The sequence below is a fragment of the Apium graveolens genome, chromosome 4, assembly GCF_009905375.1.
Source record: "Apium graveolens cultivar Ventura chromosome 4, ASM990537v1, whole genome shotgun sequence".
Taxonomy (NCBI): domain Eukaryota; kingdom Viridiplantae; phylum Streptophyta; class Magnoliopsida; order Apiales; family Apiaceae; genus Apium; species Apium graveolens.
Genome location: NC_133650.1, coordinates 315530025 through 315555068, shown reverse-complemented (window position 1 = coordinate 315555068; position 25044 = coordinate 315530025). Strand labels below are relative to the sequence as shown.

At 38.4% G+C, this 25044-nt stretch overlaps 4 protein-coding genes across 4 annotated transcripts; 1 reads left to right on the top strand and 3 right to left on the bottom strand.

The window, feature by feature from the left end:
- The first annotated feature begins 7430 nt into the window (after positions 1-7430).
- Positions 7431-13674, top strand: LOC141721864 (cell division control protein 48-like). The gene is made up of 9 exons (XM_074525004.1): positions 7431-7700; positions 8420-8720; positions 9216-9374; positions 9546-9841; positions 10746-10850; positions 11314-11614; positions 12375-12533; positions 12643-12938; positions 13395-13674. Exons 1-9 carry the CDS (start codon positions 7545-7547, stop codon positions 13470-13472), a joined length of 1851 nt encoding a protein of 616 aa, XP_074381105.1. The 5' UTR covers positions 7431-7544; the 3' UTR covers positions 13473-13674.
- An 89-nt stretch (positions 13675-13763) lies between these two features.
- LOC141720267 (F-box protein At2g21930-like) lies at positions 13764-14990 on the bottom strand. Its single transcript, XM_074522617.1, has one exon. The coding sequence runs from the start codon at positions 14988-14990 to the stop codon at positions 13764-13766; it is 1227 nt and encodes a 408-aa protein (XP_074378718.1).
- An 831-nt stretch (positions 14991-15821) lies between these two features.
- Positions 15822-16516, bottom strand: LOC141720266 (F-box protein At1g47340-like). Its single transcript, XM_074522616.1, has 2 exons — positions 16388-16516; positions 15822-16292 (listed from the first exon to the last, which is right to left on the bottom strand). The coding sequence occupies exons 1-2, from the start codon at positions 16514-16516 to the stop codon at positions 15822-15824; spliced, it is 600 nt and encodes a 199-aa protein (XP_074378717.1).
- A 3391-nt stretch (positions 16517-19907) lies between these two features.
- LOC141721862 (putative disease resistance protein At1g62630) lies at positions 19908-25044 on the bottom strand. The gene is made up of 3 exons (XM_074525003.1): positions 22160-25044; positions 21670-22086; positions 19908-21341 (listed from the first exon to the last, which is right to left on the bottom strand). The coding sequence occupies exons 1-3, from the start codon at positions 24839-24841 to the stop codon at positions 20175-20177; spliced, it is 4266 nt and encodes a 1421-aa protein (XP_074381104.1). The 5' UTR covers positions 24842-25044; the 3' UTR covers positions 19908-20174.

Below are 25044 nucleotides of genomic sequence, written 5' to 3'. Positions count from 1 at the left end.
TCTCGTTGTATGGGGAGTTGGCATTAAAAGGTATCAATGTTGTTATGTCTCGGTTATGGAAGATGGAATTGGCATCAAAAGACACCAATAATGCTGTTATGTTTCGGCTATGGAAGACGGAGTTGGTATTAAAAGGCAATAATGTTGTTGTCTCTCGGTTATGGAAGATGGAGTTGGCATTAAAAGGCACCTATGCTTTTCTAATTCTAATTCAATTCCACCATATTCAGTATTTTATCAGCTCAGGTGATCGCGTTCTTCTCTGCCATGACCCTTGGATTACAATGACTCCTCTAATTCATCTCCTGTACTTGATATCTCTGTTTCTTCCCGGGTCTTCTCCTTTCTCACGTGAGCTAGAATCCAGTTTCCGTAGCGGTTGGAGTGAGGTCAACCTGCTAGGTAGGGGTCTCTGCAAAACAGAACCGGAGGGGTTGTTTCCCGCGGCAACTCTGGTGTGAGAGTAAGAAATGGGTTTTTTTGAAGAAGAAGAAGAGGGAAGAAGGAGTTATTCAAAATATGTATAGTGGTCTGTGTATAGGTGTGTAGCAGTCAAATATTTTTCAACCCCTAAAACCCTCTTTTTGGGGCCTTTTATAGGTCCCAAGATTTAGGGTTTTGGGGTTTGTACCTCTTCATCCTATCCTTTGATCATTCTTGGTTGGTGAGTGCGTGGATGGCTCGGATGGACTGTGTGGTCAGGTATCCTTTCTCCATCAGAGTTACCTTGGGATCTTTACCTACGGACGGCTGGGATGCAATTGTTCCATTTTGGGTAACATGAGACAGTTGACTCTTTTGTCCTCTGCCACGTGGCATCGGGGGCCACCCCGGCTTGGGCCTGGGGTGTTATCTCTTTGGGCTTCTGTTCCTTTATTTGGGCTTGATTACTTCTGGCCTATCATTTGCCTCCCACTCCCTTATGCGGGTTTTCCCGGATGGGGGAGTAGTTTTCTTTGAAAATTTTTATCACTCCTTTGATTTGTGGAACCTAACCCCGGGGTGTTGTTGGATACAAGTCCCCGAGGTTGTGTTTGGGTAGGCCTTTTGGTTTTTGTCATTTGGAAAAATTTTATCGCTCCTTTTATTTGTGGCCCCTAACCCCGGGGAGTTGTTGGATACAAGTCCCCGGGGTTGTGTTTGGGTAGGCCTTTTGGTTCTTGTCACTTGAATTTTTTTTATCATTTTTCCTTTGATTTGTGGCCCCTAACCTCGAGGTGTTGTTGGATACAAGTCTCCGGGGTTGTGTTTGGGTAGGCCTTTTGGTTCTTGACACTTGAAATTTTTTTTATCTTTTTTCCTTTGATCTGTGACCCCTAACCCCGGGGTGTTGTTGGATACAAGTCCCCGGGGTTGTGTTTGGGTGACTGGGTGCAGATGCGACAGGTGTGTAGTACTTAAGCGCTTTTCCCGGAGTGTCAGGCGGCGGTTGAGCTTCTTGTACAAATATATGTGTGCGTATATGTATATATATGAAACGTTGCAGTTTTTCCCCCCTTTTCTCCTCAAAAGCCGCACCTGTTAAATAATTACAGCGATGTAATCATTAACTGCAGCGGTTGTTTTCTGGACGCTTAGGATTGTGCCACGTGTCTTCATTCGACGGACACGATTGTGTGGCAGTTGAGTGGGTTACCTCTTCATTTGTGCCTATAAATACTCCTCCTTTGTCATTTCTTTTTTCTTTACGCAATTACAAACACAAAAACTCTCTGCAACTTTTCTCCAAGGCGAATTTGGGAGCTTTTCTCTTTGAAGCCGCCTTATATCTCCTGCTTTCTTGTAAGTTTTCGAACTTTTCTTCGTTCTTTTCTTTCTCGTGATTGTTTAATAAATACTTGTAGTCTGAGTTCTTAGAATGCATGCGTGTCCAAGCATCTGAATCAGTTTACTTTTGTTGTGTCGAGTTTTGGTGAATCGAACAGGTTGTTGTTTATTGTTTTTGATTTATAATTTTTATTTGCAAAGAAACAGTTGATGTTTCGGTGGAGATGCCCTGGTGAAGATGTATGATTTTGTGGTTGCTCTTGGTGCCCAGTGGACCCGGGATACCTTTTTAAATAACCAAACATTGTTTAATGTTGGTTGTAAGTGCTTTACATTAGTAGTTTTTTCCTTGTACTTTTCCTGATGTATATCTTTGCCCTGGTGCTTCTTTTTAAAACTGTTGTTCCTTGTGCATGTCTTCCCTTCCTTAACCCTTTCCATCACGCTATGTCGCAACAATTTAAGGATTTGGCCGGAAGGTTCAAGAAGATTGGTGGCGCTGTGCAGTTGGACTCGGGAAAGAAGGCAGCTGGTGTGGGTAGTGGCTCTCAGGCCCGGGATGCTGGTTCCTCGGGCAATAGTGTAAGGCAAAGTGCCCCGGTGGTTACTACACCTATTGTCCCGGAGCCCGAGGAGATTGAGGTACCAGAGCTGGAAGAGGAGGAAGTTGGAGCGTTAAATCATCGTAAAAGGAAGGCCGCGGGAGATGTTGATGGTGGCTCTGGAACTCCCCAGCGTAGGAGGGTTTCTGGATCGGGCCCTACTGAGGAGGAGAGCCAGAAGTTGGTGGAGGAGGATGCGTTGAAGAACCTCTTAGCCCGAATGACTTTGGATGAGCGCCGGAATGAGATGTTTGACAACTATGCCACCCCTGCTGACTTCGATTGTTATGCCAAGGAGGATCTGGATACCTTTCTTGATCATCTTGTCCGGGATATTTCGGAGGTAAGACTGTTCCCTTATCATTTTCCTTCCTGCCCTTGCCTTAGTACTGAGTCGTTTATTTTCAGGTCAACGCTCGGATCAGCGGCTGTTCCACCATTCTTCACAATTACCGCATAAGGGAGGCCAAGAATAAGGCCGTGGTAAAGGAGCTGTCCAAGGAGAAGGAAACATTCACCAAGTACCGGGAGGTGAAGAAGAGGGAGTCCCGTGAGCATAAGGAGGCTGTTGCTGAGGCGGTGAAGGCTCGGGAGGCTGCTGAGCAGTTGGTTGGATCCCTCCGGGCGGAGGTAACTCGAAGAATAGGAGACATCTTTCCGCCAGCTTCAGGATGAACCTCCGTAGGGCCGCCAGGCATCCAGCCAACTTCTGGATGTCCTTCTGAGTGTGTGGTATCTTCATTTCTATTATGGCGTTGATTTTCTCTGGGTTTGCTTCTATTCCTCTTTCGCTGACCAAGAATCACAGGAATTTGCCTAAAGGTACCCCGAATGCACATTTCTCCGGGTTCAGCCTCATGTTGTATCTCCTCAGGTTGTCAAAACACTCATTGAGGTCTTTTATGTGATCTGGGATCGTGAGTGACTTGGAGATCATGTCGTCTACATAAGATTCCATATTTCTCCCTAGTTGGCATTTAAAAATTGTGTTCATCATTTTCTGGTAGGTGGCTCCGGCGTTGATGAGCCCGAAAGGCATCATGATGAAGGCATAAACTGCCCTATGAGTGATGAAGGCTGTTTTGGCGATGTCTTCGGGATTCATGCGGACCTGGTTATATCCTGAAAAGGCGTCCATAAAGCTGAGCATGGTGTGACCCGAAGTTGCGTCGATTAGCTGGTCAATGTTTGGGAGGGGATAGGAATCTTTGGGACATGCAGCGTTGAGGCTCGTGTAGTCGACACACATTCTCCACTTTCCATTTGGTTTCTTGACTAGGACCATATTGGCGAGCCAGTCGGGACACTTGATTTCGCAGATGATGTCGGCCCTGAGCAGCTTCTCAATTTCTTCGTCTATTGCTTGCTATCGCTCGGGGGCAAAGTTTCTCCTTTTCTGTTTGATCGATCTTTTCCTCGGGTCTACATCCAGACTGTGCATTTCCACAGACTGGTCAATCCCGGGCATATCTTCCGGTGCCCATGCGAATACATCTGCATATTCCCTTAACAGCAAGATGAGCTTTTCCTGGAAGGATGTCTCTAGGCCTTTTCCAATTTTCAACTTCCGGGTGGGGTTCCCGGGGTCCAACTCTATTTCCTCCGTCTGGGCAGCAGGTTCTACCTTGGTTTTCTCTTTTACTTCCATAAATTTCTGTATCCGGGCGTCGGCGTTGGTTACGCTGTATCCCGAATCCTCTATCATGTTGACGTCCAACTTCAGTCTTTTGCCGAAATATTCGCGATATTCTTGCGGCTTTGGCCTTTGGGTAAGGCCATCGCCTTCTTTATGTTTTCTGGGTCAGTTTCGGCCATGACTAGTTCTTGTTCGTAGCATTTTCCAGATGTGCCCCGGTCCCCTCTGAGTTCTCATATGCCTCCCGGGGTGGGAAACTTCAGCTTCAAGTGAATTGTAGACGGGATGGCCCAGAGCTTGGTGATGGTGGGTCATCCTAGAATCATGTTGTAAGAGGATGCAACACTTATCATGTAGAACTTCATGACATGAGATACCTGTCGGGGTGCGGCACCAAAGACCATGGGGAGGTATATTACCCCGCAGATCGGGATCATATTGTTACCGAATCCATAGAGAGGGTCTTCGAGGCATGGATCCATGCGGAGGTGTCCCAACTTCATCCTGTTAAGGGTATGCTCAAAAACAACGTTAGCTGAGGAACCGTTATCAACCAATATTCTTTGTACCTCATGTCGGCGATGTCGAGAGTCATGACCAGGGCTTGGTTGTGCTCGGGATCCAGGCCCTCATAATCGGCATTAGAGAAATATATGCGTTCATCTTCAGCAGGCTAGATCATCAGGACATCATTGTTCACATCTGGACTCCGGGATGGGGAGGAGGTTCCTCCGAAGATCATGTTGACCACGTGTTTCCCGCCGCCAGAGGGCTTATCTCTGTCATCGAGTCTTCTTTGTAGGTACTGGTTCATGTTGCCCTTTTTGATTTGGTCTTCAATGAACATTTTAAAGGAAAAGCAGTTCTCCGTGGTGTGGCTATGATCCTCGTGATACCCGCAATGTTTGTCTCGGGCCCTGTTTCCGGGGGTGCCAGCAGCGGCTTCAAGGGTAATAAAAGGGTTTTCCCTTGACTTCTCTCAAGATGTCAGCCCGGGGCCGGTTGAGTGGGGTCCATTCGGGCTCCGATTTTGGCTCCCTTTTGGGCTTGGGCTTTCTTTCAATCTTCTGTGGTCTAGAGTAGTCGTCCCGGGATGGGGTCCCCCGAGATTGCTGTACATAATTGGTCTGTCTGTCTGTCCTGTGTCTCTTTTCTTTCCTGTAGGTGGAGCGACGTTCCGGAGACTCATCATCATCCCGGATTCGCCTGTTCATCTTCATCGAGGTGAGGAAGTCGGTTTCCTTGATAAAACTTCGAAGCCATCGCATAAGCTGAAGCAAGGCTTTGGGGCTCCCTATGGATCAGGTCCTTCACGTAGCCTTCGCACGAAACCAGGTGGAGATTACGCCGGAAAATATTCACGGCTTCCTTCTCCTCAAGGTTGGAGAGCTGGTTGACTGATTCTTGAAATCTTTTGATGAATTCCGGTAGAGTTTCTCTGCTTCGTTGTTGAATGGTTACCAGGTGGCACATCTGTAGCTCGTTCATACGGTTCGACCTGAACCTCTTGAAAAATATCTCCCGGAAGTCCTTCCAAGAGTCAATGCTCCAGGAGGAGATTCTGCTGAACCATTTCTGTGCCCCTCCCTTTAGTGTTGAAGCGAAGAAATGATATTTGGTGAGGTCATTGTAATCATATATGTTTGAGATCTGTTCGAAGTAGTTGAGATGTTCTTCAGGGTCGGCAAGCCCGTCAAAAGAGTCGAAGTTGAAGTGTTTGAGTGTTGGTTCCCTGGGGTGGATTCCAGCTTTCTGGTGAAGGGCGTGACCGCCGCCCCGACTTTCACGTTTCCTTCCACCATTCTTTTGAGATCCCAGAGAACCCGGGCCATTTGCTCCTACTTAGATTCCTTCTCTGGTTCTGAATCCGAAGAGACATGAATTCGGCGTGTCTTCTTCTTTAGTTTGGCTTCCTCCTCTTGGACCCTCTTTTCAATGTTAGCTTTCGCCTTGGCCTCTTCTTCCTTCCGAATGCGGTCCCGGAGTGTGGCCCTCTTGATCTCATCTCGGGCGTCCTCTGACGGCCTCTTAGTTCTGCCAATTCGGTCCAAAATTGAGCCCCACGATTCTTCCGAGTGCTCTTCTTGGTCCTCGGGGCGGGTTTCAGGAGCCTTGTTCTTTTCTTTCCACAGGTTCATAGCCGCTTGAATCTGCTCCGGGGTCATATTTCCCCAAGGGTTTGTAGAGGTTTCAGCATACTTGTGGGATGCTTTCCCTATAGTTATCCTTTAGTCTCCGGGCTGGAGCTGAGATGAAGCACGAGTTATGGGGGGCTCTTCTTCTATATCTTCCATCTCGCCGTCCCTGAGCGGGGAAACGGTGGGCTGAATAGTTCCGGAGATCGAAGTTTTGCTTTTTCTCGTGGTCATTAGCTTCAGAACAGATTATGGGAGATAGTAGTAGGGGTGCACCAGGGTGTGTGAATGTTCTGGAGGGAAAAATAAGAACAGTGAGCTGTGAAGAGAGTGAGGGTTTTTGTTCTTACCAGAGAAAGAATTTCTTTGGCTTTTGGAGCTGTGTAATGTAGCTGGAGATGACACCACACCACCGGAGGTTCAGCCCCTCCTTCTAGCGCCAATGATAACTCTGTTTCTTCCCGGGTCTTCTCCTTTCTCACGTGAGCTAGAATCCAGTTTCCGTAGCGGTTGGAGTGAGGTCAACCTGCTAGGTAGGGGTCTCTGCAAAACAGAACCGGAGGGGGGTTGTTTCCCGCGGCAACTCCGGTGTGAGAGTAAGAAATGGGTTTTTTGAAGAAGAAGAAGAAGAGGGAAAAAGAAGTTATTCAAAATATGTATAGTGGTGTGTGTATAGGTGTGTAGCAGTCAAATGTTTTTCAACCCCTAAAACCCTCTTTTTGGGGCATTTTATAGTCCCAAGATTTAGGGTTTTGGGGTTTGTACCTCTTCATCCTAGCCTTTGATCATTCTTGGTTGGTGAGTGCGTGGATGGCTCGGATGGACTGTGTGCTCAGATGTCCTTTCTCCATCAGAGTTGTCTTGGGATCTTTACCTATGGACAGCTGGGATGCAATTGTTCCATTTTGGGTAACATGAGACAGTTGACTCTTTTGTCCTGTGCCACGTGGCGCCGGGGGGCCACCCCAGCTTGGGCGTGGATTGTTACCTCTTTGGGCTTCTGTTCCTTTATTTGGGTTTGGTTACTTCTGGCCTGTCAGTACTCAAATGTCATCTCTGTTGCTAAATTTGTATACAATTTTGTGGATCTAGCATTATTTTTTTTTGGATTAATTTGACTCAACTTTGATAATAAATTAAAATTCCAATTTTCATTATTTTAAAAAACTAAAAATAATTTCATATATTTTCCAATTCCCATTATATAATTGTTATTATTATTTGTTATTAGATACGGCACAATTTAATAGTAAAAAAAAGTATAATAGGACACATAAATCAAGGAAAAAGTATTATAACCTAATCTTGCAGAGCAAGTTACATAGACCAAAAATCTATATAAAAACCAAGATCTTATTGCATACTTTCTCCGCAAAATCTCGAGAAAAAAATCACATCAATCACATGGGGGAGCCAATAATAATTCCCATAGATTGCGTCGTTTATGCACTCACGGCTGCTTTTGGAGCATGGATGTTCCTTTCCAACCGACATCAACTCGGATTTAAAAAGCGGCGTCCCACAAAAATTAAAAATATTATAACCCATAATTTTTTCGAGGTATATTTTTCTTATATATTCTTCGAGGTTTATGTATTTTTATTGTTATTGAATTATTGACCTTCTCCGGAGAAGTTAAAAGCTTCCCGCATTTTTTAACTTATATCGAATTATTGACCTTCTTGGGAGATTTTTGTTATATTAATTATTTTTTGAGTGAAATTATATTAAATTATTGACCTCCTCAGGAGAAAGCAAGAGAGTTTATCTATTTTTGTTGCATTGTTATAATTTTGTAATTTCAAGCATGAGTTTTTATTTTATAGATAGTTTTTTTTTTGCGAAGTTTACATAGTTTTTTTTAATGAGTACTGTACTAAAGTTAAGTACGTGACCTGTTTGACGAAATACCCGTGAGAACCATTGATGATTCTAGACTCTGTTATAAAAATCGGTCGTTTTTTCAAAAATCACCGATAAATCGCTCAAAAATCGGTCAAAAATATCTGTTCGATTTGACCGATTTCTGATAAATCGCCGATAAATTATCCGATTTTTTAAAAATTGTCCGATAAATCGTAAATCGGTACCTCAAACGAATAGTTCCGATTTCCGAAATCTGTAACACCGATTCTAGATAATTTATTGTTTTTTCTAGCTGCATTCGTCGTTTTACTTTTGAGAAAAATCGACCAAGAAACCAAAAACATTTAGTAAATGGTTATGTAAGTACAAGTTTTTGAATAATTTTGATGATTTGAGACAATGATATGGTACAGGATGCCATAGCTGGTGATGTTATAAAACCTGATCAAATTGAGGTGAAATTTGATTCAATAGGAGGGCTGGAAAACATTAAGCAGTCATTGCGTGAATTGATCATTCTCCCGCTCCTTAGACCGGAACTTTTTTCACATGGTAAACTCGTCGGTCCTCAGAAAGGTGTGTTGTTATATGGACCTCCAGGCACAGGAAAAACGATGCTCGCAAAAGCTATTGCAAAAGAGTCGGGGGCAACTTTTATTAACGTAAAGCTATCGACCATTGTCAGCAAGTGGATAGGTGATGCCGAGAAATTTGGTGAGTCATTGTATCAGGTTGATTAGACACATGATCCAAATTTTCCAAATTTTTTTTATATTTGATTTCGATGTTCTCTTTTGCATGGACCGATTTTTATAATTCAGTTATTCAGTTTTACAACTTGTCGTTACTGATTGCTCTAATGTTTGGTCCAAGGACTTCTGACTGTGTTTTATGCACGAAGGGGTACAATGATAAAGTATCAGCTTGGCTGGTAAGGAGGAATCATAGTTGTGCTTATTAGCCTAGTTCACCTGGCTTATTAAATGTTTCAAAAACTTCGAAAAAAATTAAAAAAAATTACGGTTGGTCTGAAATACGTCTCTGTTCTACAGTAGTCTGTAAGGGCTTCATGTCCTGTAAATTACATTTATTATTTCATGTGTTCTAGTCCCTAAACATTTTTATTAAGTTGTTCAGAAGCAGCTTGGCTGGTAAGGGAAGATTATGCAATTTAGGTTTTGAAACTAATATTTGCAAAATAATTTCCAGTGGCTGCTTTGTTTAGTTTGGCACACAAACTCCAGCCTGCTATTTTATTCATAGATGAGGTCGACAGCTGTTTGAGCAAGCGAAATGCCAAAGACCATGCAATAGACACAAGAATGAAGACTGAGTTCATGATGCTATGGGATGGTCTCATCACTGATCGTACGTTCTCTTTAAAATTTTGTTTGATTTACCCTGATTTAATATTAATCTCACAGTTTCTCTTTTCATGTCATAACTGTGTTTAGCTTTCACGGATCAGTGCCAATATAATTAGTGCAATTTTTACATCTTTTAGTTAAGATTTTACTGTTTTCTGATATTTTTAAGCAGAAAATGCAAGGGTCATGGTTCTTGCGGCCACCAATCGTCCATCAGAACTTGATGAAGCAGTACTTAGACGTTTGCCTCAGACTTTTGAAGTTGGACTTCCTGATCACAGGGGGAGAGTTGATATATTGAAGGTTATCTTGAAGGGGGAGAAGGTGGAGAGTCTAATTGACATTGACTACATTGCTGGTTTATGTGATGGGTATAGCGGCTCAGATCTTTTTGAACTCTGCAAGCAGGCAGCCTATTTTCCTATCAGGGATCTTCTAAATGCTGAAAAGAGTGGACTGGGATCCTTGGTCAGTTTTCTTATCCTACATGTTACTTTTGTAAGGCACAAGATCACTAGTTATTTAAATGAAGCTCTTAGGAAAGAATTATTATAAACTTCTCGCATCATCCCCATCAATTATTTCAAACTTGTGTAGGGGACAACTAATTACTGATCGGAAATCTTAGAAAATCGGACATTCTTTTGTGATGGCAAACCTCATTGAGGAAGTTATCCTAAGCTAGAATTAAACTATTATGTCCAGAAACTTCTCGTCGCCTTTGTAAGCATTCACTATATTCACTGCTTGGCATAACCATTAAGTAGTACTAGTGCACTAGTTTACTTGTAGATTCAGAGTTGTTTGCCTTAGGTACCAAATTAAATAGTTATAGTAATAAAGGTAGGTTATACTGAATATTAGTATATGAAAGTCGGACCTAAAACATTCACGATCCTAAACATGGGACTACAGGGTACTGAATGTCCAGGTTGAAAATATGTATGTCCAGAACTATGAAGTTTATTACCGATGTGACTGAGATGCAGTTTGGAGATGGATTCTAACCCAGTTAATGGGAATAACAATGACACTCTGATACATATTTGTATTGAAATCTAATTCTCATTACCATTAACCAGTTTAAAATCACATGATCCAAACAACACCTAGGACTGTATTTGAGTGACAGTGACCACACACATAATGTCCCATGTGTCCAAGACATAGATCATACACTCTAAATCCTGTCCATGCATTTCTTAGTATTGTGTTCCATATGTAGGAGGATCATGAAATCTTCTGTGTTTGGCCAATTCATCACAATTGCTCTAAAGGTTTCAGTTTATTTTCATCTTGTTATAACTCTACTGCTTTTCTATGTTGATCAAGTTCCTACATACGAGTCTTCAGTATGTGCACTATTTTTCAGGAACCCAGGCCATTATCACAAATAGATCTGGAGGAAGCTTTTGCTGCAAAACAAAAAACAAAACGTCAGGGATACACAAAAGCACTTGGAACCAATTCTTTCGAGGTACTTATATCTTATATAGTTATATGCATTTTCATTCATCAAAGTTCTGAAAGTTTCCACACATATATCTTAGCTGCATTATTTTTGATAACTGTAGTAGTTTAAGTACATATCATAGAACGTCTTATAATAATCCAATTTGTACGCCATATGCTGAAGTTTCCTTGTTAGTAAAAATATGTTTTGCATATGACAAATAGATCAACAAGTATAATTGGGGTGAGTGGCCTCGAATTCGAGATCTCTCCTTGAACCGAATTTTGGAAACATGTTCGCAAGAAAACTAGAGTTATATTATGCTGAACATATTCTAATTACACTGAATCTTGGTTTAAGACAAGAGACTAAGACATCCTTAACATATTCACGTACACTAAGTAGAGATGTCATTTTGAAAGTATATAATTATTTAAGTATAAGTTTTCGATTCATTTTGATGATTTGAGATAACGATATTGTACAGGATGCCATAGCTCAGGATGTTATTAATCCTGATAAAATCGAAGTGGAATTCGATTCAATTGGAGGGCTGGAAAACATAAAGAAGTCACTGTATGAATTGATCATTCTCCCACTCCGTAGACCGGAACTTTTTACACAAGGAAAACTCCTTGGTCCTCAGAAAGGTGTGTTGTTATATGGACCTCCAGGCACAGGAAAAACTATGCTCGCAAAAGCTATTGCAAAAGAGTCGGGGGCAACTTTTATTAACGTAAAGCTTTCAACCATTGTCAGCAAATGGATAGGTGATGCAGAGAAACATGGTGAGTGTATAGTATCAGGTTGATTAGACGCATGATCCAAATTTTATAAATTTTTGTTATATTTGATTTCAATGTTCTCTTTTGCATGGGCCAATTTTATATTTCAATTATTCAGTTCTACAACTTTTTGTCGCTGCCTGCCTTAGTAGTATCAAATAATGTTTAGTCCAAGAGTAGTATCAAATAGTGTCTGGTCCAAGGACTTTTCCATGCAGGGGCGTAGCCAGCCTTTGGGCAGTGGGGTCAGTTGACCCCAGTCAACTTGAAATTAAGTATTAATTTTTATTAAACAAGTCATATTTCTGTCAAAATTTACACATAATATTAATATTTTGACCCCACTAAAATAAAATTTATATAATAAATATTTAAATTATCGAAAATTTTCAAATTTTGACCCCACTAACTTTAATCTCTGGCTACGCCCCTGTTTCCATGTGTCTTATGCACGAAGGTATAAAGTATCAGCTTGGCTAGTAAGGGAGAATCATAGTTGTGCATATGAGCCAAGTTGACCTGACTTTTTAATTTCGATGATTCAAAAACTTCGAAAGAATTCAAAAAGGATTTACAGTTGGTCTGAAATAAGTCTCCGTCCTACATTAGTATGTAAGAGCTTCGTGTCCTCTAAATTACATTTATCCTTTCCTGTGTTCCAGTCCCAAAACATTTTTTGTTAAGTTGTTCAGAAGCAGCTTGGCTGGTAATGGAGGAATATGCAATTTAGTTTTGAAACTAATATTTGCAAAATAATTTTCAGTGGCTGCTCTATTTAGCATGGCACACAAACTCCAGCCTGCTATTATATTCATTGATGAGGTCGACAGCTGTTTGAAAAAACGAAATTCCAAAGAACATGCAATAGACACAAGAATGAAGACCGAGTTCATGACGCTATGGGATGGTCTCATCACTGATCGTACGCTCTCTTTAAATTTTATTTGATTTACCCTGAATTGTTACATCTTTTAGTTAAGATTTTGTTCATTTCTAGTTAAGGTTTTACTAATTTCTGATATTTTATGCAGAAAATGCAAGGGTAATGGTTCTTGCGGCCACTAATCGTCCATCAGAGCTTGATGAAGCAGTACTTAGACGTTTGCCACAGACTTTTGAAGTTGGACTTCCTGATCACATGGGGAGAGTTAATATATTGAAGGTTATCTTGAAGGGGGAGAAGGTGGAGAGTCTAATTGACATTGACCACATTGCTAGTTTATGTGATGGGTGTAGCGGCTCAGATCTTTTTGAACTCTGCAAGCAGGCAGCCTATTTTTCCATCAGGGACCTTCTTAATGCTGAAAAGAGTGGACTGGAATCATTGGTGAGTATTTTTTGTCCTACATGTTACTTTTGTAAGGCACACTATAAATAAATTTTTAAATGAAGCTCCAAGGAAAGAATGACTATTAACTTTTCGCATTAGCCCCGTCAATCATTTCAATCTTGGATTCTAACCCGGTTAACGAGAATGAGAATGACATTCTAGTACATATTTGTATTGAAATTCTAATGCTCAAATCACATTAACTAGTTTTAAAATCACATGATCCAAACGACACCTAGGAGTGTATTTGAGTGGCAGTGACCACAAACATAATGTCTCATCTGTCTAAGACATAGATTATACACTCGAAATCCTGCCTATGCACTTAGTATTGAGTTCAATATGTAGGAGGATTAAATCTTCTGTGTATGGCCAATTCATCACAATTGCTAAATTGATTTTTATTTTCACTTTGTTATAACTCCACTCATTTTTATATGCTTTATTTGTCAGGAACCCAGGCCATTATCACAAAAAGATCTGGAGGAAGCTCTTGCTGCAAAAAGAAAAACAAAAGTTGCTGATAGTTAAGATGGTAGGAGTATGCATATCCAGGCATGGATTATTTTCTAGCATTTGAAATGAATTCATGTCTTTTTATCGCATTGAGCATATCTCCAGATCATGTAAATTTTGAGCTTTTCATCACATTATCTTTGAAACCAACACGGTTGTTTTGAAATTCAATCTGATAAATTTAGTTTAAAATCTATTAGAATGCAAAGAACAAGAACATGATGACTTCTATAAATGTATTATGTGTTGTGTCCAATACTGAAGACTCTGCACTTTGATACAGAGGCAACTCTGGAATTGTCTTTTTTACGAGGTTCCATTAGAGAATTCAGTACTTGAGCTCCCATTACTTCTTACTTGTATCTCCTGATCTTTCGTGTTCCTCTTCATTAGCATTTCACTGAATTCTTCAGATCCTGATCCTGTAATCGACACTAGGCTCTCGGTATGCTTGAACACTTCACTTGTACCTTCTGGAACTCTTACAATTTTTCTCTCATTTTTGTCCAAGTTATGCAACCACCATACTCCATCTCTAGTTTTATACAAAATATCACCATTGTTGTTTATGGAACCATGAACCCTCTCCACTGCATAGGCCACATCGAAACTGTATCTTAGAGTCCAAGATCTCTGAAATCCATCATCCACAGTCCAGAAGGTAACCTTACTTTTAACTAGCGCCTCATACATAATTACAGCAATAGAATCCATCATCTCCATTATTTGATATTTGGGGGATAGGGTACCTTGTACATCAGCAAGAACCCTATGAATATAGAACACCTCGTTATTCAAATCGTATCTGATCACACTATCGCCTCGTGTCCAGTACAAAACTCCGTTTATACAATCATCACAAATAGAATCACTTGGGACTTTTTCCGGATGCTTAATCTCTTTCCAAGCACTCGTGTTTGTCGTATATACCATTGCACGGCTGTCAGTAAATCTAACAACCTTAAAATCACTTGAAATTGGATCGAAACCAAAACCTACATACTCAAAATTAGAATCTACCTTTACCAGAGAATGTAGAGAAGGAAGGAGGTTAGATTTTTTAGTTGCAGGGTTCCAAAGATATAACTGTAGAGTAACAGAATAAGTACGGAAGTTACCAGTACAAAGGTAACGACGCCTAGAATGGAACCCTACCCACAAGTGAGTTCGATTAACTGAAGCAACACAAACAATGCCATTACAAGAACCAACAATAAAGAAGTCACGCAATAACTCACCTTCAAAATAAGGAAGATCGACAATGGAATCAATGTGGCAGCAGAGAGATATCGCGTTATGATAGAAATCTCGTGTGGTGTGGAATAAAAGAGATTCATTGTTTTCCGAGGCATGACGAAGATGGGAATCAACGAAAGTAGGGTTTGTGATAAATGAAAGCCAGTGCTTGGAGACTGATTTGAATCTGAGTAATGTTTTCACAGGAAGCCTTCGCAAAATGTTCATTAGCAAATCATCTGGAATGAAATTGTTCTTCAGACCAGGTATCCTACGAACATCTTTTGAACTAGCCATGAATGAATCCTCCAAAAGTAGGGTTTGAAGTCTGCGTTTAACATCTTTCTTATAGTATTAGTGTTCCACTCTATCTCCATAACTAAGATATTATCAAGTCTATCAATATTAATTAGTTATCAAGAGAAGAACACACTCTCTATACATTATTTTTCTCTTTTCACTTATTACTTTAGTTTTCTTGTGAATTCAAGATGTTTTTAATATAAAAAAATAAATCAAGGAGTCAATTTAAAGAGTATTGTTAGAGATTAGGATATATTAAATGAGTAAGAGTCAATAATTTATATTATTTATAAAGAGTGAGTTAAGAGCAATACTCTAAACTTGTTAGCCAGTAATGTACAAATTTCGAAACTTCTGTGTTTGGTATGATATTTTAGTTTTTCAGAATTAGCATTAAAAGTGAAAATATACCCTTACTTGCTTCTTCATGCTTGAATATGATTATCATACGAGGAAAAGTATTGTAGTTGCTAAAACTAAAAGTTTTAGTGTAGTGTAGATAAAACTTGGAACTTGGATTCAAATTCAGTTGGAACAGGTTCAGACACCCTTTTAAGGAATTGACACCAACTCAAAATATAAATTTTAAACTACTAGACGACAAATAAAATTACACAGTTTTAACTAGTAGTGTTATCTAAAATTGATAGCAAAAAGTAATTTTAGGCTGAGTAGTAACTAACCACTCCTGCAATACAAGGCAGTAACTGATGTGCTGTAGAGAATTCTCTATGCTCTTATATTATTCTCTTCAGGTCCAGCTAATTTCTTATCTGCATCTCCTGATCTTCGATTTTCATCTTCATCAGCATTTCACCGAGATCTTCAGATAGTCCACAAGTTCACCTTACTTTTACTAATCCAGGTATAAGTGGTATACGTAATAATAGCAATAGAATCCTTCATCTCCAATATTCGCGCATATAAGAAATTTCCGTATCCAGTCCTCAGCACATTAGCAGGATAATTATGATCAGAAAACACCTCGTTATTCAGATCGTATCTTAGCATACTACGGTCCCGTGCCCAGTACAATACTCCATTGACACAAGCATCACAGATGGGACGATGTGGACGTTTTTTCGGACACTCAATCTCTTTCCAAGCATTAGCATTTGTAGAATATACCAATGCATGTGTGTCTCCGCTAAAGGTGTGACGAATCCTAATAACCTTATAATCATTTACAAGTGGATCAAAACCAAATCCTACGTGTTCCATAGCAAAATTTGTCGCTAGACAATGTGGAGGAGGAAGGAGCGTAGATATTTCAGTTGCGGGGTTCCAAAGATAGATCTGTAGAGTAAGGGAACGAGAATTATATATACCAGAGGCAAGGAGAAGATCTTTACGATAACTCAAATGTTCATATCGATTATTCGTAGCAACACAAACATCAGAAGCCTCGACAGAATGTTCATTATCAGATCGTCTGGAATATAATAGCTGGTGAGAGCTTGCACGAACAATTGTCCAGGCCAAGCATCGGGACGACGACGAGCATCTTTTGAAGTAGCCATGAATCGTATGAATGTAGGGTTTTAATGTCTACTTTTAGGGCTATATATATATATATACACAATCCGGATTCTATTATTTTCTTAAAATTCTTCGATATTCAATTTAATATTGAAAATTTTCTTTAAAATCTGGTCATGATATTCGATAAGAACTACTGCATAAAACCGGCGTGAAGTTATGAATATTTTATAAATTCCGATACGAACTTATATTATAATTTAGAAAAAAAATGATATGAACCGCTCACCCGTCAAATACAATATTACTAAAAAAATATTATATTTTAAATAAAAATTAGGTTGAACCACATTCTCTTCAAATACAATTCTAATACAAATTTATTATTATTTATTAAAATTAAATTTGAGTCGTACTCCCGTCTAACACATCACTAATAAAAAAATTATTATAATTTAGATAAAAATTAGTTTGATCCGTTTTCCCGTCAAATATAATACTACTAAAAAATTTATTATAATTTAGATATAAAGTAGTTCGAGCCGTCCTCCTGTCAAACACAGTAAATAGTATAAAATTATTATAATTTAGATAAAAATTAGTTTAAGCTATATATCATGCAGTTAAACACAATACTAATAAAAGATTATCATAAATTAGATAAAAATTAGTTTGTTCCGTCCTCCCGTCAAACAAAATACTAATAAAATATTATTATAGTCTAGATAAATAATAGTTTGAGCCGCCCTCCCGTCAAACAAAATACTAATAAAATATCATTATAATTTAGTTAAAAATTAGTTTGAGCTGCCTCTCATAAAAAAAATATTAATAAATTTTTTTTATAGTTTGGATAAAAATTAGGTTGAGCCGCCCTTCCATCAAATACAATACTAATGAAAATAATATATTATTATATTTTAGATAAAAAATAGTTTGAGCACTTCTCTCATGAAATACAATACTAACAAAAAATTATTATACTTTATATAAAAATTATTTCCACCCTCCCGTCTAACACAATACTAAAAAAAATATTATAATTTAGATAAAATCTAGTTTGAGCCGCCTTACTGTCAAACACAATAATAATACAAAATTATTATAATATATATATATAAATTATAATATTTCTATATAAATCTAAATATCTCTCCTTAATAAATTAATTAATCAATCAACCATACCAGTAGTGTCCGGAGAGGGTAAGAGTAGAGAGATTGTTTCCGCGAAAATCTCCATCTTAGTGAAATAAATAAATGTAACTCCTTATAAATTAAGATATAACTAATTTGATTTTTTTCTCATTTATAAGAAAATCATATTTTGACACTTAATATAAAATAAAGTTAAAATATTAAATATAAAATAAGACTTTTAACACATATATATCAAATATAAATATAATATCCCTATACGAGGAAAGTTCTATGTTTCATCGGAGATCTTGGAGAACTCATATGTTCTACAATCAAAACATTATAAAATATATTATTTTGTGAATTATGTTTTACCGGTATCACTAATTCATTAAAATTATTGAAGATCATTTAAGTTTAATAAGTAGAATGCTGAACAAATGTTCTGCAAACTTAACATGTTTTACAGAATAAAATATTTTTGTGATGTTTTACATGCAGTACATATATGATATTCAAGATTTTGAATAAAATAAGGAACTTTGTAGAGCATAATTCGCAAAATAATATGTTTTGCAATGTTTTTATGCAATATTTATCTTGCAGAACATAAGTGGTCTCTATACAAAAAAAAGTAAACCATATGAATATATGTATATATTGATATGCAAAGTTAGGTTAAAATAAGGCAGAAGGTTGTATATTTTATGTGATGGTTACGAGATAAAAAATGAATACAAGATATGTGATTTTTTTGTTAACAATTATAATAGTTGGAGTAATATATTTTTTTAGCTGACATGTAATCACACTGCAATTCAACTAAGCTAGAAGGGATAATATATTTTTTCTGAATAATATATTTTTTGCGTTTATGAAGGTTGGAATGTAGAGAAGGAAGGAGGTTTGATTTTTTTTGTTGCAGGGTTCCAAAGATATATCTGTAGAGTATAGCAATAAGCAAGGAAAAAATGACAAAAATAACCGATTTTTGAAAAAATTTAACAAAAATAATCATTCTGAGAAAAGTGGTCAATTTTGGCCGATTGAATACCCTACTGTCAGTTGGGTATCCCAATTTGTATAAGATACTCCACTGGTAATTGGGTATTTCATATATGGGATACTCCACTGCCAGTTGGGTATCTTATATAAAGTGGATACTCCACTGACAGTTGGGTATCCCATCGGCCAAAATTGGCCAACTTTTCAGAAATTGGTTATTTTTGTCAATTTTGTGTAAAAATAGGCTAAATTTGTCCTTCACCCATAACCAAGTAAGTTACCGCAACGAAGTTTATGACACCTGAGAATATCGAACTCCAGCCCAGCCACCTGTGAATTTGATCAATTGAAGCAATGCAAACAATGCCATTGCAAGAACCAACTACAAACAAGTCACGGGACAACTCACCTTCAACATAAGAAAGACTGACAATATTGGAATCAATGTGGCCGAGAGATATTGCATTATTATATAAATCTCGTTTGCTGTGGAATGCAAAAGATTCATTGATTTCCAAGCCATGAGGAAGATGGAAATTAACTAAAGTAAGATATGATTTGAATCTGAGCAGTGTTTCCACAGCAAGCCTTCGCAGAATGTTTATTATTTGTATCATCGTCTGGAACATAAATAAAATCGTTGAGACAAATTTCATATTTTAAAAGTTTCCAATTCAAATTAAATATATAAAATCATATAATGTTAAAGAAAATGCATGAATCGCACAGTTATAGGCTAATTCATATAAAAAGGGGCTTTTTTGAAAAATATCCAAGATCAAAAATATGTTTGCAAAAATACTGTCAATTTTTAAAAAAAATTGCAAAAATACTTTTAATTTGCAAAAATACAATTTTTCAATATTTTTTTTGCAAAAAATACGGTTTTTTGACACTGGATGCAATTTTGACGAGTTTCTGCAACTACATGTAACCTCTAATCAACCAAAAAAATTTTATTCAACTAGTTGATTTTTGATTGATTGTGGTTGATTCCGTGTTTTTACAAAAAAAAAAAATCGGAAGACAGTAAAATCACAAAAAAAATTAGAAAAGTTGGTATTTTTTTGTAAATTCTCAAAAAACAAATATTGTATGAGTCTTTAATATGGATCATCTTCTAACGGTCCCTAATATCTTCGATATAACTGACACCCCCGTTAAAAAAATTCATAAATGCTCGTATTACTAACGGTCCCTAAATTCTAACGGTCCCAGGACTTGCCGGGTTCACCCATCCTATTACTACTCTCACCTAAGCACGGTTAACTTCGGAGTTCTGATCGGGTGCATTAATGCTGGTATGATCGCACCCCCTTTTATTATATTTCACATGCAACAAATTCAGTACAAGCACTTAAATAAAACTCACAAATCAAAATTCAACAGTCTACACATACAAGTACATTCTTGGGGCTTGGCAACAAGATGGACAAAGTGGTTGTGTTGTGCCCGATTGTATTGTGGACTCCCCCTGTTGTCTCGTGACGGGAGAGTAGCTGATAAGAATGACAAATCAGTTAAAGATTTGGTAATGCTGTACTGACATGAGGATTCACTCGACTGAACTGTGATCAGGTTGGTCAGTCTCAGTTTCCTGAGGCTTTTCTTCTTCAATTATCCCTGATTGTGTTCCCAGGTCTTGACTACGATAACTCGATTCTCCAGCACAATCACTTGAGAAGCTTCCTCTTTTGTGATTCTGTTTTATGTAGTCGTTCAAGTCTTGAATTCCTTCTTCATACCTCCACTCGATATAAACACGTACTGCCCGTGTGTTTGTTTTCGAGGAACTGAAGTATTCTATCTGGGGACAGTTCCTCACATGCAATATATGTAAATTGGGCATATTGAAAACATAGCTCGGACTGCAACTGAAACTTTTGAGGTTTGGCAAAGATGTAAGAACAATTTTTGAGAGTTTAGGGGATTCGATACTCTTACCTTTTAACTCGTCGGAAGTTTCATGACCCCCAACCTCCTCAACAATGTGTTCCAATGATTTGCAGTCAGATACATGCAATTCTTCAAGTTGTTGAATTTCTCGGAACACCGAGCACGTGAAAAGAACAGAGATTCCACAGCCAGCAATTGTCACTTTCTTTAGAGCTGGCATATAGCACCAGTAAGTTGCACCATAAAAAATGCTTTTTAACTTTGGTAAACCTCCAAGATCAACTGCAGAGACTTGATTAAGTGTAATAATCTCGTCTCTCGTATCCTCATCAGCCCTTGCGTCCTCAAAGATGCTTTCCAACAATTTGCACTTACCTACTTTTAAGTCTTCGAGTTGTTTGAGATTTTTGAAGACAGAGCGTGTGAAAAGAGTATCAGACAATCCACAGTCAAATACTCTCACTTTCTTCAAAACCGGCATATAGAACTCATAATTTGCGCTATGGAAAAAACTTTTGAGGTTTGGCAAATTTTTAAGATAAACTGTTGTAAGTTGAGAGAGTGGGATAATCTCGTTGCTAGTCTCATCACCTCTTAAATCCTCAACAATGTTCTCCAACAATTTACAATTCCTTACTTCCAAGTTTACAGGTTGGAAATTTCTGAACATGGAGACCGTGAAAAGAGTTGAGAGCCCACAATTAATAACTTCCACCTTCTTTAAAGCCGGCATATGTAACTCGAAATTTGAACCATGAAAAAAACTCTTGAGAGCAGGCAAATCATTAAGAACAATTGAGGAGAGTTGAAGGAGTCTGAGCGGAACCTACAGAAATTAATGAGACGTCAACTTGGCTATACAATTCTGCCTGTCTTGAAAGACTGAAAACACCTAGCTAATCTGCTATATAAATACAGATATTTCAAAATCCTAATTAAAATGATCCTCCCTCTTCCAGTACTCATTTCTTTACATATTACAAAACACTACTTTGGAGAAGGGCAGGGATACCTTGCAAAAAAAGAAAAACACTACTTTGGAGGCATATGGTCCAGTGTAAATGCATATATATTTACTAAACTGATAGAAGATCCTCAGACCAACATATAAAATGTTGAAATTGAGACATTTAGCAATATATATTTAAATGTACCTTGCAAGTATTATGTTTCCCACTCCGGTAGCACCAAAAGCTCGTCAAACTTGGCAAGTTATTTAGCTCAAGATCCGTCAACTCAGGGAACAGGATACCATCATCAGTAATTACTTGTTCGCCTGCCTCAATAATCTCACTAATCTCCCCACATCGATATACTCTCAATTCCTTAAGGTGCTTAAGATCAGTTGCGATTGAAGGTAGGAACATGGTTCTCAATCTGCTGCATCCAAATACGTGTATACATTCCAGATAATTAAGCCTGTGTAACATGGCCTGTGGGATCAAAATTTCCAGTTTGTCACAGTCGTGTGCAACTAGAGAATTCAGTTTGTCAGCATAGCAATCCATTCCCCAAATAACACTCGCATTTGCCGACCTGACATCCAATAAATTCAAGGAAGGGAGCATAACCTGCAGCATATACCAAAGAATTACAAATTTTTTTTAAAAAAATAATATTGAATTATGAAGTAAAAAAGCATACCATTCTATCAAAAAGAGGCTGATATTGAACAGAGGGATCCACCAATGATGTTGAACCTGAATGCATGTTTTTCTCTTCCCAGTAGAAGCTTGCCAGTCTCGGAATATATAAGATTTTTAGTGATTTTAAATTGAGGAAATTTACGATTTCTCCATCACTTGTGCCATCATTCATTATGATGGCTTCCATAGATTCACAATCATATACACTGAGCTCTTGCAGTTGTACCAGACTTTTTGCAATACTAGTGCAGAAGAGGTATTTTAACTTCGAGCAGGAACGAATAGTTAAACTGCCTAGATTGAAGAAACAGTTTGCCGGTTGAAGACTATACTGAATCTCATCCTGTGATGCACTTGCTAGACTCTCCATATTGTTACAACCATCAACAAACAGTGTTTTTAGGTCTTCAAATGCTCTTCTGTTGTCATTGCAAATGCTACTCAATTCAACATCGCTCTTCTCCAATCTCACCTCTTCAGCCCTCGCTATCAGATCTTCCCAGGATTTCCAGTGATTACCAAACAACTCAATCCGCTTTGTTGATGGAATTCTTGAATGTTTGTTTGAATAATAAGACACCTCAGGGAAATCCACACAAATATTGTATCTTTCTATATTAGAGAGATTATTTGTATCTTCAAAAGTCAATTTACTGATCTCCATCACTATAGGCTCCATCTGATATTCTTCATGGTCAATGATGAATCCATTCGGTATATGTAGTTCTACTAGACTGGATAGACTAGATACGAAATTTTGCATCATTACCAATTCACCATCTTGTTGGATCTCTAGTTTTTGAAGATATTTCAGGTTTGATACATCCAGCGGCCGTGGGAGATCACAATGCCAAATGCAAAGAGTAATTATGTTTTCGGGAAACAGCCTAAAATCTGTCTTTTTTATGTCACACCCAAATAAATCAAGTGTCCTGAGATTACCCAAAGGTTGAAGAGAGAAATGCTCCAAAGATATGTTCACATTTTGTAGCATCAGAAAACCAAGATTCACAAACATTCTGAAGAAGCCGCCTGAGAATTGTTGTGGATGGTTGTTGCATTGTAGCCACAAGGTATGCAGGTCTGGCCATACTGGATCCTCCTTGAAATGAACATCATGAGTCTCCACATCTAAACGTAAGAATTTTCCAGTACAAGAACCGGCATCAGAAGGAAAATACCGTGAGTTGCATTTTACGTGTAAAAATGCATATTCTGAATCTGTGGAAGCCATGGATCTGGCTACGTCTCTGATGATATCATGAACTTTAGTTTCATTATATCTTCCAGAGTCCAGCAGCAAAGAAGATGCCTTGAGAGAGTCAACCATAGCAAGTATTCTTGATTCTCCATCAGGAATAAGTTGTGAGCCTATTGCTAAATGGATCAGCATCTTCATATCGATGTTGGCATCCTCAGGAAACAAAGAGCACAGGAAAAGACATGACTTTGCATCATCATATTCTAAATAATCAATACTCAGTTTTATTCCCTCATATACTCTTGGAGGTACTCCAGGAATTTTTTCGAAATGGCCCTTCTTGAGTTGATCACGTGCATCCTTCCACGAATTGTGACGCTTGCCTTTCAGTGCTTTGCCAACTGCATTAATGAGTAATGGTAAATGACCACACTCAAAACACACTTCTTGTACCAAGGAATCATCCTTTAGAGAGTTAACTGTATGAGTACCAACAGCGTTCTCGAACAGATATAAAGCCTCATCAGGACTCAAGGTTTTGATTTCGACAAGATGCTCACACTTGTTAAGCACTAACACATCTTTCTGTCGAGAAGTCAACAGGATTTTCGAGCCCGTGGAATTACTATTATCGGTAAATGGAGTTCCAATAATATTGTCCAAGGGAATCTCAGTCCAAACATCGTCTAATATAAGGAGAATCTTACCCCCATTCCTTAGACTCTGTTCCAGCTGAGAAGCTCTTCTTTCCACATCTTGCGAATTAAAATGACAATTTAGACAGCCAGCAATCTGGTCTTGCAACTTAATTTCGTTAAAATTTTCATTTCCCACATTTACTGGTACCACCTTGTCAAAAATCTTCTCGTTCATGGCATCTTCCCAGAATTTTTCCATCATTCTAGTTTTTCCGGCCCCTGCCATTCCATATATGCCATGGACCAGAGGACTATCTTTGTTTACCAGGCCGTCATAGAGCTTTTGATAGACATCACTTCTGGATTGAAACTCTTCGTATGCATTATTAGACTTTGGTCTATTTTCAAACAGTGGAAGGTGTGCAATTTCTTTAGTAAGGTAATCCTTTCCGGTGCCAATGAGTTTCACTACGGTTTTGGCCTTATTTGCTGCATTCCTACCGATTTGAAAACGAGAGACGGGATCCGGAATAGGCAGAAACTCGATGCAGCTGCATGAAGGTGATAACTCTATTTCACTCTTCCGGATCTCTCGTTCCACATCGTTTTGCCATTCCAATACATAGTATTCGATAATTTTACCATTATCTTTTTCTTCCTGAATCTTCCGGGACATGTTGGCCACCTCAATGTTAAGCTTCTCAGTTTCGGAATTGAGTTCATCAACAAGAGCCATATAACAGAACACGTACCTCAAACCCCGAAACAATGCTGCAACTGTGTATTCAGATATTTTATCCACAACTATTCCCACGCATGGGATGTCCTTTAGACTCACCATGATTGGTGGTTATTTTTCAATAATACTAGTAGTAATAATATGATTCAAATTGAATGGTAAGAAAACAAAGATGCAGTGAGTATGATATTGAGGGTGATGAAATAGTTGCAGGGTATAACGTGCAATTTATAGTACGAGGTACTAGTGTTTGAAAATATAAACCTCACCTAATCAACATTTTAAAATTTGTGTTAACAGCCTGG